The 12,831-nt window shown below is 40.6% G+C and overlaps 1 protein-coding gene across 1 annotated transcript; it reads right to left on the minus strand.

The window, feature by feature from the left end:
• Positions 1 to 3,482: 3,482 nt before the first annotated feature.
• On the minus strand, positions 3,483 to 10,221 carry SMIM13 (small integral membrane protein 13). The gene is made up of 2 exons (XM_088521700.1): positions 9,998 to 10,221; positions 3,483 to 3,807 (listed from the first exon to the last, which is right to left on the minus strand). The coding sequence occupies exons 1-2, from the start codon at positions 10,071 to 10,073 to the stop codon at positions 3,614 to 3,616; spliced, it is 270 nt and encodes an 89-aa protein (XP_088377826.1). The 5' UTR covers positions 10,074 to 10,221; the 3' UTR covers positions 3,483 to 3,613.
• Positions 10,222 to 12,831: the final 2,610 nt, after the last annotated feature.

The following is a 12,831-nucleotide window of genomic DNA, read 5'->3' on the forward strand; positions in this document are numbered from 1 at the left end:
ATATCAGATTAAAAAGCCTTCTAAGTCAGCAAACTTGCTTGTAGGCAAACCAATAAGTCAAAAAAGCACCCTTAAAAGGGTCAAAAAGGAAGGGGGGTTAGTTGATAATTAGTGACAATTTTTAAAAGGCAGAAGAACATCTTTAAAAATTGTTCTTAGGGATGTATACTTACCCGGATTCTTGTTGAAATCTTCTGTAGGTGCTGTAGGCAGCTAGAATGACTTTTGACAAGCTTTCTTGCACAGTGCTCCATGCTTAGATAAAAACCTTGCTCTAGAAGCAAGCTCCTCCCCAAAAAAAACACTCAGACAAAGTACTTATAGCAACTCTAGTTACTTTATTTTCCATTATCTGTGCAGTCAGTTAAAACAGTTAACATGTTGAAAATGGACATCCACAGAAGCATTATTAGGTAGAGTATCTTAACACTGAAGAGGCAAATGACCATATTGAACACATTCTTTAGGCTGGTCATTTCCAGACGAGACTGAAGTACATACACAGGTCTAGTTCAGTGTAAAACCTGATATTAAGCAGCAAGTTGCTCACAGAGTGCAGCATAGTATATGGCATCGACTGCTAACAGCTACAGCAGCAGTGCTTAGTGGACAAACTGCATAGAATTAGCCTCATGGGCTAACATTAAATCACCACAATAATCAACTTAGTGGCTCTCTACTAAATGCTAAGAAATTTGGCAGGAAGTCATCTACAGTTTTAATTTAACTGTAATGTATGCATTTTTCCAGGCTACGTTACATGCTTGCTCCAGCCTTCATGGCAGTAACCCTTTTCAATCAACTTGACAAACAAAGATAATCACTGTTTATTCAAAGTTTCATGGCCCCTGCTGCAAAAGTGATATGAATGTATTGAAATTAAGAATGCAAAGTACATTCAGTAGAATGGCTGCAACAATAAGGCATATAGCTTAAAAAATAAACCCTGCTGAACAAAAATAACTGTGTAACCTGTTGCCTTCCTCAGTTCAGACTTATATGAGTCAAACCTAAGTACTTAATCAACTTTTTGGAAATACATCATTAAAAAAATATGTAAAAACTAAGTATATTGGACTGCCAGCAATCACAAAGCGGGTCTTACCACAAGTATGCTTTCACACATGCAGCCTCACTAAACAATGTGCCCCATATGAAGGTTTAACTATGGACTCTTAACAGGAAAAAACATTTATATATATATATATATATATATATATAAAAGAATGTTACAAAATTATTTCTAAACTCATAATACAAGCCTTTTTCCTGCAACTAGTAAGATCATTACTGGCAGCTGCCTCACAGTAGCATTAACAAAAACAGTGTCTGCTTTTAAAAAGAGACTGAAAAAATAACTTTGGGGAGTGAAGTGCAACCTATGTTCTACAGGGAAGGTAGGAAGAGGCTGTTCAGCTAAAGCACATAAGTTTCACAGTAGCCTCATGGCCAAGAGCTTTATTATCTTATTGCATTCTTGATCAGTGTGAGCATTCAAACCCACGTGGAATTTCTTTCATTAACTTGCTCCATTTTTTAAAAAACAATTATCCTGTATGTATATTGCTGTCATTTTACTTTTCTTCACAGCTACTAGAAGTAGAAAATGACTTAACTGTTACTCATCTCAGCTGGAGACTACAAGCATCAGCCTTTTGTTGTCTTTGGTGCACTTATGTCTAGTTACAACTGAAGTGTAAGAGGAGTGTCCATATTCTATGTCAAGAAAAACTCTTTCTTTGTAGACCCAAATAAGCAATGCACAAGAGAGCTGTTCAATTTTTTTTAAGATGCTCCAGTACTTGAGTAGCACTGCTGAGCTGAAAGTCTAATCATGCGACAAGACAGAAATAAGAATATCATTTGACACTACTTTGTGCAGATCAAGCAACCAGAATCTAGAGTGAAGAGATTTTGAATGCTTTTAATGATTTTGAATAGATGCAAATTCTACTTTAGCAGTGTAAATAGGCATTTTTGTCAGCAGAAAGACTAGAGGAAGAAGACTATCAACATTTTTATAGGTTAGTTAAACGATATGCACAGAGCACTGCTTCATCACGCTTGCAAGTGTAACCCTGTAGTGCAAAGCATGCATACACACACAGGCTGGTAAACCAGGACAAACTTCCAGAGTCCCAAGTAAGGACTGGGCAGCTCTTACACACTTTAATACTGAAGCATTCAAATCTTTTTAAGTGGATAAAGTTTCTTCTAAGTTTCTAATAGCTTTTACACAGATGATGAATTAAAGAGTGCTCTTTGCCCAGATGAAAGTTTGTTTGATCAAACAGCTAATAGTTGTGTGAGCAAACCAAACTACAATTTCCAAAGTCATAGGCTTGAACTTCATACTGCCTGAAAGGACAAGACCTTTTCTGTAGCCCTGCTCAACAGCTTTGAGATGGTGGAGGAAAGCTAAAGCTGTCTATGGAAAAGACATTTTGGGGTAGCTTTTGCACATATACACATCAGAAGTGACAAATGCAAACTCCTCTTTCCTAAACTCATGCACTGACCTCCAGAGCTGCAAAATGAACAGAATTGGGGATCTCAATTCTGAAGTACAGTGTTGACATGGTGTTGACTATATAATTCATACATATATATATATAAAAAAAATCAGGAACAACTGCTTATTACTGGTAAAATCATTAAGACCTATCAAACATGAGGTACCAAATTAATTGCTATAACACTATCAAAGTGTTACAGTGGTATCCACCAATTGGACAGAATGCAAATTAATTGATTCCAGGAAAAAAGTTCTACCAAATACTTAATGTAAGAGTGTATAACATGAGCTAGAGAAGCACTTAGAAACCAAAAGACAAAGATGACACTTCAGAAGACTAAATTGAGTACTTAATCTAGGCTCCTTCCCCTCTCCAACAGACACTGGATTAAGAGCAAAATGTTCAGAAAGAACACACAGAAATAAGACAGGACTGTTTAGTCCATAACCCTTTTTTGATGTCACAACCAAGAAGTGGGGCCTTATCTTCCATTTTTAAGGAGATAAAGCTCCACATCACATGCATTTGATATTGATTTTCTATATTTCATTTTTACTTTATATATAAAAACGTAACCGAAGTCTCACTTTAGAAAGTATTCTAAAGCAGGACACTTCCAACAGTTATTCAAGTTAACATGCATTTATAAGGTTGAAGAAAAATATATACCTTTATATATAGCTATAGAAATAAAACCCAATCTCACAAGAAGCTGTTCTAGTGCTGTAAAGTAAAAATAATTTACCAACCATTTCAAGTTCGAAGCATTTACCACATTCAGACTAAAGCAAATACTAAGCCTATGGTCCAGAATGTTTTCATGTTTGCATGTCTAGGGACAGGTCCTAGAGCAACTCAATGTTCTCCTCCCAATAGATTTTTTGTCTACCCCTCCTTTTTTCCCAGTACTGACTTGCTGCCAAAGCAGCCCCCCTGCCTCTGAACCTCTCAAGTAGCATGTATTTGTAGTTCAAAAGTAAAGGATCACAGGTGTTTATATGACCTTTTAAGTCGGTTTCCCATAAGATGAAGCCACTGAATGACACAGACAGTGCAGAGGTGCTGAACCACTCATCGTTAGTCAGCCCAAGGGAGTATTAAGTTGTTTCTTCTGCAGGTGCCCTTCGCTGGCGAGCAGATTTCTGTCTACCTCTGTGTGGCGAGGGTGGAGTCTCCTGATCAACTTCAGCCTCGGGAAGCTCGTTGTCCCCTTGTTGGGACCCTGTATCTCCTATCAATTCTCTCAGGAACTTGAATTTAGACAAAAACAATTGCCAGACCACATACCAGCCTGCAAGAGACAAAGAAAAGGCACTGGTCAGCTGCTTCATACAAACTGAAATGCACATATTGGTCAACTTATACCAGAAAAGCAACACACTTGATCAGCAACCCATTCATTAATTACTTACCAACTCTAAAGCCCAAAATACTCTCTCCTAATCCACATTCATCCCTGCCTACAGTCCTACAGGTACCAACGGATCTTGATAAAGCTTGTCCTCATCCAGAGACCAAAGGTTCATGCGCCAGCATGACTCAAGCATGTTCTGAATTATCCTGCCACAGCAAGGAATAAGTGGGTGGTACAGGTCTCAGTGGCAGGTGTAACTACCTAAATTCCTTCTCTGTAACCCAGCAAGGACACATGCATTGTAAAAAAGTGAGATTTCTGCCCTTATTATGACAACACCCCACCCTATTGGAAATATTCAAAGCCACCCATTAAAGTTCCACTACATAATCCCTGTGAAGCACACTTGCCAAGATCTTCAAATCGAAGTTATATGTTGCAACACAATCCACTCTAAAATTCACAAGATCTGTTGTTTATCACAATTCACCAGATCACACCAGCTATACTCAGGGTATCCTCTCACTATGCCAAAAATTCCACTAAAGGAAAATTAACATTCTCTAGCAAATTTTATTCAGTTCTGCTTCTGCACTGAAATATTTTGGGTGCCCTAACTATGCAGAGTCAGTACTACATTGAGAGGGCCACATTCCTCAAGTCTCTCCTTCAACACGTTGAAGACACAGCTGCTCTCCTCCAAATCTCTGTTTCTAGAAGTATCCAAGGCAAATGTATTTGTATCTATATCTAACACAAAACCTTTCTTTTAGAAGTGCCACTTATCTAAGCATTTGGATGGAGAGAAGCTGGAGCCTTCCCAAGGACTAATCATGTATTTTTCTCTTTAGCTAGGCAGTCAGTTTCACGATCTATAAGAGAGAAGTGCAACTTTATTGCATATTGCAGGGACAGCTAGGATTACATTTAAATACTGATCTAAAAGCATGTGCTATAAACATCATTTTCAATATCAGAAACATCTGTTTTGCTTAGCACTACTATTTCATTTTCTGTTCAGAAGATCTTGCCATTCGAGCCTGTACTGCTGATCTAGGGAAAAAACAATAGCCTTAAATATGCTGAAATAGTAAAAGCAATCCTCCCACTTACATACCTGCCAGCAGAAACAACAAACTCCTGAGCATTAACAGGAAAATATTAAGGGGAATAAACAAGTGACAATACATGCAATCACAGCACCACTGGTTTTCTTCCTCTTCTGGAATCAGAGTAATGCCAATACAAACAGACAGTGGCTCAAGATGAGGCAAGATCCCACTCTACCCAATGCAAGTCTTGCAATACTTGGTCCCACAAAATTACCTTTCATAACCTCTCCTACAAAGCAGTGTTGGGGAAAGCACTCAAATGACCTAAACTTGCACCAACCAGTGCCCTTTAGCCATTAAGGGCTGATGAATCTTTAAAGGATTTATCATCGAATTTAACCTGATGCCCTAAAAACACATTAGAATCCCCTGAAATAAAACTTGAAGGCAGTCAAGTGTCTGTCCTTCCTCTCTCAAGGAAGAAAGAGGAAGAGCTTCCTCCCTATGGAAACAGTTTTTAAAAGTATTTCAGGTCTCTGGGATCTATAGTTGTCTGAAGAACATAAATCAACCCTTTTTTCCTCATAGCCTCAGACCTCATTAAAGAGTAATCAAATTTCCAAAAGGCATGCTCATTTCTAGGCCACTTTAGAAAGAAGATGCATAAAACATAACAAATTTTCCTGAGATTCTTACTACATTCATGAGACCTTAGACCATTACAAGCATTGAAAAGTATTTTCTCCAACTCTTGGCTCCTTACTGGGCCAAAGAGAATTTGAGGAAATTCCTGAAAAATACATAGTATGTTCTCTGAAGTCTAGTTAAGGTTATAGATATGGCAAAAGCCCTCAAATGAAAAAGTAAAAATAAATAAATAAATAAAGCAGGCTTGAATGGATTAAAAAAATCCCCCCAAACCACCTATTTGAAATAGGTTAATACTGCCTCTTCAGTTATGACTCCCTGACACCTTCAGCTGCTAAATATTTAAGAGGCACCTTGGAAATAACCTGACTAAAGAACTGAAACAAGCTCTTCTGAAGGAAAAAGTTGGTATCGCCACTGGAGAGATTCTAACTATATCATGAAAACAAAACATGGAGACAGATTCAAGGTGCTTGCTAAATCAAAATCAAATGATAATTTATTTCCTATTAATTTTCCAGTTATTAAAAAACACTACAAAATGGTAACACCACATATTATTCCACACTAAGCTGCAAATTAAATATTTTGATAGCTTATTAAATAACAACAACAAAACAGAATAGGCATCTTTTCCTGTCATGATACATTTCAACTTGGCTTCACAACTACTCTGCTGGTCAGCATGAGCTCTCCAAGTAAGTCCTGTCACCAGCAAAAGGCTTTCAATTCATTCAAACTATATACTTAGAGAAACTCTGATGGTTTAACTTTATCACACAAAACACACAATTTGAATCAGTCCTTCAGTGCTTGTTACTTATTTTCTTCAGCCATTTATTTTCTCAAGTCATTCCTAGCTTAATTAAACCTTAGCAGCCAAATGGCAATTCCCCCTCAGCAAAAACACGCAGTGCTGGTATGCCAGGCTAGTTTCTATTCCCATCAGTGGCAGGTGCTTCTGAAAGGGGCCAGCCAGGCGGGCAGCATCATGATGTGAAGCAGGCGCTCCAGCTCTTGGCTGCAGCAGAGTGCTGAATCCAGGGACCAGTAACACTGCTTAAATGCAGAATACTGCCTGTAATAAGCCTAGTAGTAGCTTCCAACCTCTGCAGAGTTTAGTGCTCAAAAAATTGGGAGCCACCCTCTCATTTAAAATGCCACAGCCATCCAAGAACTTTTAAGCCATCTTCAGCACCATGCCAGCAGTACGGTCGGCCCTGCTGTAAATCGTGATACAACGTGACATGAATTGCAAAGATGTGACCATGAGTCAAAGTCTCATTTACTGACTCAGAAATATGTTATCATCTAGGTCATATTACAATGCTATGCTATGAAGATTTTATAATTTGACTAAGTCTTACAGAAGTTACCTTTTCTGTTAGTTCCTACACCTAGTTCTTCATAGAAATGAAGAAATAACCCAATTATAATAGGTTAGTTGACTTCAAAGGGAAAGGCAAGAAGTTTCAAGGCCTCTACATTTACGATTATCTAAATTGGCTTGTAGGCATAAGCTAAAAGTGAGAAGGTGAGATGTGTGTTTAAGCTTCCTCTTGCATACTCTTTGGGCTAAGGAAGACAAGCAAAAATCCCCAAGAGTAGCATGCCAAGCAGGGGATAAAGAAAAAGAAATGAATCTTCTCTGTAGAAAAAAATCAAACCAAGAAGGGTGATGTGGTAACAGCACAAGTGTGTCTTGCAGAGCTGTGCTCTATATCTCACTCCAGTATTGACTTCCTGTATAGTCCTACAAAATGATTTTAACTTTGTGGCCCTACCAGTTTGAAAATACGATGTTCCAATGCAACATGCTGAAGACCAATTTAGGATTATAGTATTAACAAGTTGAATGATGTCTGTATGACCCTCAAATACTATAGCAATGTTTATCACAGCAACTCTTACAGATCTATAAAAGAGGAGTAGAAAAGAGCTGAACAAGTGTAGAGCCCAGGATGCCAGCCTGACACTTGGAACAAGGTTTCAGCTTGAACTCTGTGGGGTATCATCTGTGAGCAAGGACAAGTCACTTCCACGCTGTGCCATTTTCAAGACAAAAAAAAAAAAAAAGTCACTGCCCCAAGGCTCAGCTTTGCTATGCAGTTAAGGTAGAACAGCTCGGGTATTTTCCCATCTGCAGGCGAGTTCTGACTCACCAAGCAAACCACACACTTGTCTCACCAAGACTAGCTCTGACAACTTTGGTTTTAAGTTCAAATATGTCAAACCACACTTCACTAGCATCTCTTGCCTAATGATATGAACACTATCTGCCCCAGAGAAAGCAGTGTTCAGCAACTGCATACAGCTTAATTCAATTAGTATGCTGGGAAATTAAAACAGATACACAGTGGTAAGTAATCCTAGAGCTCACCTTGGATAGTATTTTATTCCATCTCCTTGACTATACATGAACTCCTACCATATGCATATGAACATGGGATAGATAGTAGAAGGAATACGGTGTCACCTCGATGAAAACAGACTGTCAGAAAATACAGAAAAAAAAAGTAGGAAGCGAGTTATCCTAGCCCTACTTTTAAAAGGGCAACTGAAAAATAGCTATATTTGTACTCTTTCAATAGTTTCTATGTCAGATGTGCTCAGTTTACCAATAGAGACTTCATTAACTGCAAGCTTTCAGGGATTACTAACAAATTCAGATTGGCACCAAAATTGTAGACACTCTGAAGTGCCAAAAAGAAAGGAATCAGGTCACTTATTCAAAGTATTTTTATAAAAATAAATACCTAATTCAGGCATAAGAATTTACTTTCCACAAATAGCTGAAGATTAAAACACCTTGTCATGATACAGGTGACGTGTTTTGAATTTTAGTTTTTATTTTAAAAGCATTATGAAAGTTGCATTTCTTTTTCATTATTGCATTTTCCATTGCACTTACTATATTGTATTTGTGATATGCTACCAAAATTCACATGACCCAAGGATATGTCCCAGATTTTTAAGTCTACTCTCTTGGCAAGCGTTCTCACCATGAGTCCCTTCATAAGCCACTCAAAAAACAATTGACAGCTCTCCAGACTTTTGACCCTGTACAATTCCATATCTATGAGAGGTGCTGAAAAAGTCTGATCAGATGACTAATCAAATTAAAACTATTCAAACTTATATTCCGGGATTCTCCTGCCAGCTTTGTCCATGAACTTGTGTATCTCACTGGCTACCATTCAGAAATATCTGGAGCACTCAAGGTGACTGAGGGGCTGTAAAGTAGAGCAATTCATATGAAAAAAAAATGGCTAAGACACAAGCTATCAGAGGAACAAAGAAACCTTTAGGTTGGATGTAGCTTACTACATATTTTTTCTAGTAGTGGTCTTAACACTGACTTACTTGAAGATTTTCAGTAACAAGGGTCCTGCAAATCATTATCAAATTCCACAGCATTACAGCTAACAGCTAAAACTTTCTCCTCCCTGCTAAACAGGGGAGATAGAGGAAAAATGCACAGGAAGTAGTTTAAGATACAAATGTAAGATTCAAAGCAAAGCATTCATTGCGTTTGTCGTACAATACAGAACTTCAAACTGCCAAGCATTAATAAATCCCTCTAAGTGGTGCATAAACTAGCTTTGCTACCTTTACGCAAGCACTAGAGAGAGGTTCAGGTTGACCAGCAAAGTTAATAATATCCTTTGGCACATCCCACCATATGCCCCGTTCAGAAAAATATGCAAAAAAGTCATCTTTGTGAATGGTACAAAATCATTCTATTTTCTCAGCTTTACCTCCATAAGAAGCTCTAATTAAAGAGCATATATCCTGAGAGCATAAAAAACAAGGAAGTACCACAGTGTATCTTCAAGCACCAGAAAAGATCTGGGCCACAATTCCTGAACAAAAAGGCAAAGGCAGGGAAAAAGAATACCGTGATGGAGTCTCCCTTCGCAAGAAGAAGAGGCTGCCATTCAAACCACTATTTGTTAGCGAGACGGCAGTTTAATCCCTCCCGCTGGAGGAGAGCGGTCCCTCCTTTCCAACGCTCCGCAGCTCCGAGCACGATTAGCCGTTTCCTGGAAGTCACGAGCGCCTTGGCTCTGCCTCCTGGTCTTCCCAGGTCATTTAGGGCACCACCTGGCACCTGCTTTTTATCTCTCAAGACCTTCACCACAAGCTACAGCACAGCTGGAAAGTGTTTTGTTGTTGTTGTTGTTGTTTTGTTTTTCTCTTTCCTCTCTCTTTCGGGCCCTAAGTTCTCCACAGGGACGGCAGCCCCGCGCCCTCCCTGCGCTGCCGCCCCCTTCCCGAGACAAGCGAGAGACGGGCCGGGCCCACGATCCCGCTGGAGCGGACTCGGGAGCGCCTCTTCGCGCGGCTCCAAGCGCTGCTCCGGACCTACTCGCCGAGTGGAAACCGAAAGCGTCACCGCGGGGCAGCTCCCGCCGCGGCGGACTCACCGCACAGCATGAAGAGCAGCACGCAGGCCAGGGTGGCCACGATCACCAGCAAGGTCAGCCCGATGCTCTGCCACATGGCGCCGCCGCCGCTCCGCCGCCGGGGCCCGGCCCGGGGTCTGGGCGCCCCGCTCCGCGCCGGGCCGGGCCAGGCCCCTCAGGGCAGGCTCGCCGAGGCGGCCGTTAGGGGCGGGCGGCCGCGCCTCGCATGGCTGCCCGGCCGCGGCGGGGAACAAGGTAGGGGCCGCGCCGCCGCCTCCCGCTCCTCGCACCGGCCGCGCGCTGCGAGCGGCGGTAGCGTCACTGCCAGGGCGGTGCGCGGGCCGTCGAGGGCGGTGCGGTGACGCACCGGGCGGCGCGCGGCGCACGCTGGGAGATGCAGTGTAGCTGCCTCCACTCTGCGGCGGCGCCGCGGCAGCGGGGACTACAAGTCCCAGCATGCATCGCGCCGCTGCCTCACGGAGCGGGGCGGTGCCCGCCGGCCGTTGCAGCCGTTACGGCCGTTGCTGCCTAGGCGCGAGAGGCGGGTGCCTTCCCCTCGCTGTGGCCTCGCGTCTCGGCCCGGCTCTTTTTCCCCTTCCTTGCTGCCCTGTGCTTGCTCTGTGAGCTGAAGCCCCATTTTGATACCTATGCCAGCCCAGCGCGCTTTGAATTGCACCTGACCTTGGCTCTGGTCTGCTGTTGACCCTGCGGTGATGTATCAGAGCCGGGCTTTCCCCCTTAAAATGGGTTCAGGGGTAAAGATAGCTTCCAGGAATCGGGAGATAAGAACCAGGATAAGGCCTGGTCTCTGGCATGGATTTTGCCCTTAGCGCTGAAATAAGGTAGCAGCTTTCTGTGGTGGGGTTCTAACGCACCTGAAAAATACGTATTTAAGTGCAGTACTACAGAAGCCTAATTATTCGGCAAGATGTCACCATTATAGTAAGATATTAGAGAAAGCACATCTGCTTCTGTTCTTTTTATTTATTTAATTTGCACGTTAAATGAAGCTAAAATCTTTTGTGTTATTTTTTCCTCCTTCATGCCTCCTCTTTTCAAAATGCCTGTAAGTCGGAATTACATCCATGCAATCTCCTAATTCACATTCTTTAATCTGCTGTTAATTCACCAAGATTCTGTCTTTCCATTCAAATGTCTCGTATACCAACATTCCCACACCCATTTCTCGTTCTTCTGCCTAACCCACTTCCTATCTCACAAAAGTCACTTGACTTGAAACACCTTTTCTGTTATTTCTCAATAGCTTTGTACTTTGACATGTCTCCTCATCTCAAAATGACACTGTAATTCTAGCCTAAGTTGTAAAACAAACTTCATTAAGTAACACTGTTTCTATATAGCAAACAATAAAACAATAACAGTTATTAACATATTAACTTTTCTTCAAAGCTTTTAAATTACCTCCAGTCCTACATCGCTTTTTTTTATCATTTACAGCTAGACTGTTAGACTGTCCCTTTATTTTAAATAGCTGTCTCATTTTGAGTCTATTAAAATATCCTTTTTAAATAAATGATAGATATATGATAAATATATATAAATATCCTACAGTCCCAAGCTGTTTTACTAAATAGTTGTTAATTAGTTCATATCGCATCTTTAAGCAGTGCAGAACCATCCAGCATCCATAATTGGGATAATAAGTATTCATAGCATCCCAGGCAGTATACTAGGGAATAATGACAAAAAGAGGTAACAACGGGATTAGCAACACATAGAGTTACTTGTCATCAACATAAATTCAGTTTGGATGTCCCTTTCTCTAGATCATAAGATGTAGAATGAAGGTGTCTCGAGCTTGAATTTAAGACGTCTCCAAATAGTAAATGTTTTAAAATAGTTTCAAGGAGCAGGCCTATATGCCAAAAAGCTATGATTTTGTTCATTGATACTAAATGTTTTGAAACACCCATTACAACTCTGTCAAATTATACTACAAGAAATTTAACTCTCCCATAGAAATAGGAAAATTTTATCAGGAATATCATAAAATGCTTTCCAACAACAAAGCTTCCTACCTTGAAGAATAATTTCCATTTCAGATCTAGTGTCTGTGACTTTTTAGCCTTTATGAAGAACTAGAAAAATATGTTCTGCTCCACAAGGGTGATGAAACAAGTTTTGTGAATCATGATTTGCTTAAATCTGAGGACAACAGAGAGCCCAGAAGTTTTCAGAATCTTCCACTGCATGATTAAACTTGAAGCATTTCACTTTCTGCCTAATTTCTTCAAGGTTTCTCAGCTGGTGCATGAATGTCCTAACCATAGGATGTAAGACATTCTCAACGGTCATTCCCTCTGTCTCCACTCAAGGAAGTTTTCATGGATGAACTACTGAAATTGTCATCAAGAAAAACAACAAGGAAGTAAAACTGACTTTCTAACATAATAGCTGAAGCACTTATATAGAAGATAGAAGTTTGAATCCCCACAAGCACAGGCAGGGAATAACTGTGTGTTACGCTGTAATCAAGCCACAAGAAGAAAGAAGAAACACTTCCTCTTCCAACAATCTGGTAAATGTGATCTTTGTTTTCCTATTTTTCGGAATACGTGAAATAAAACCTTTTATGTGACTACACAGAACTTGTGTCAAAGTGAACACATTCACAGATCTTCCTCCAGAGGTAAAAAAAAAAAAAAAAAAAAACACACACACCTAAGCACTGAATGTATTTTATCCAAGATGTGTCCCCTGTAACTCGTGCTCTGGGCGTCTCTGCTTGAGCAGGGGGGTTGAACTAGATGGTCTCTAGAGGTCCCTTCCAACCTCAACCATTCTGTGATTGCTCTGACCAGAGTTAAACTAGATGCACGTGCACTTTCCTCTAC

The sequence above is a fragment of the Tinamus guttatus genome, unplaced genomic scaffold, assembly GCF_059628265.1.
Source record: "Tinamus guttatus ecotype Peru unplaced genomic scaffold, ASM5962826v1 Tinamus_guttatus_pri_ptg000131l, whole genome shotgun sequence".
In the NCBI taxonomy this organism is placed as follows: domain Eukaryota; kingdom Metazoa; phylum Chordata; class Aves; order Tinamiformes; family Tinamidae; genus Tinamus; species Tinamus guttatus.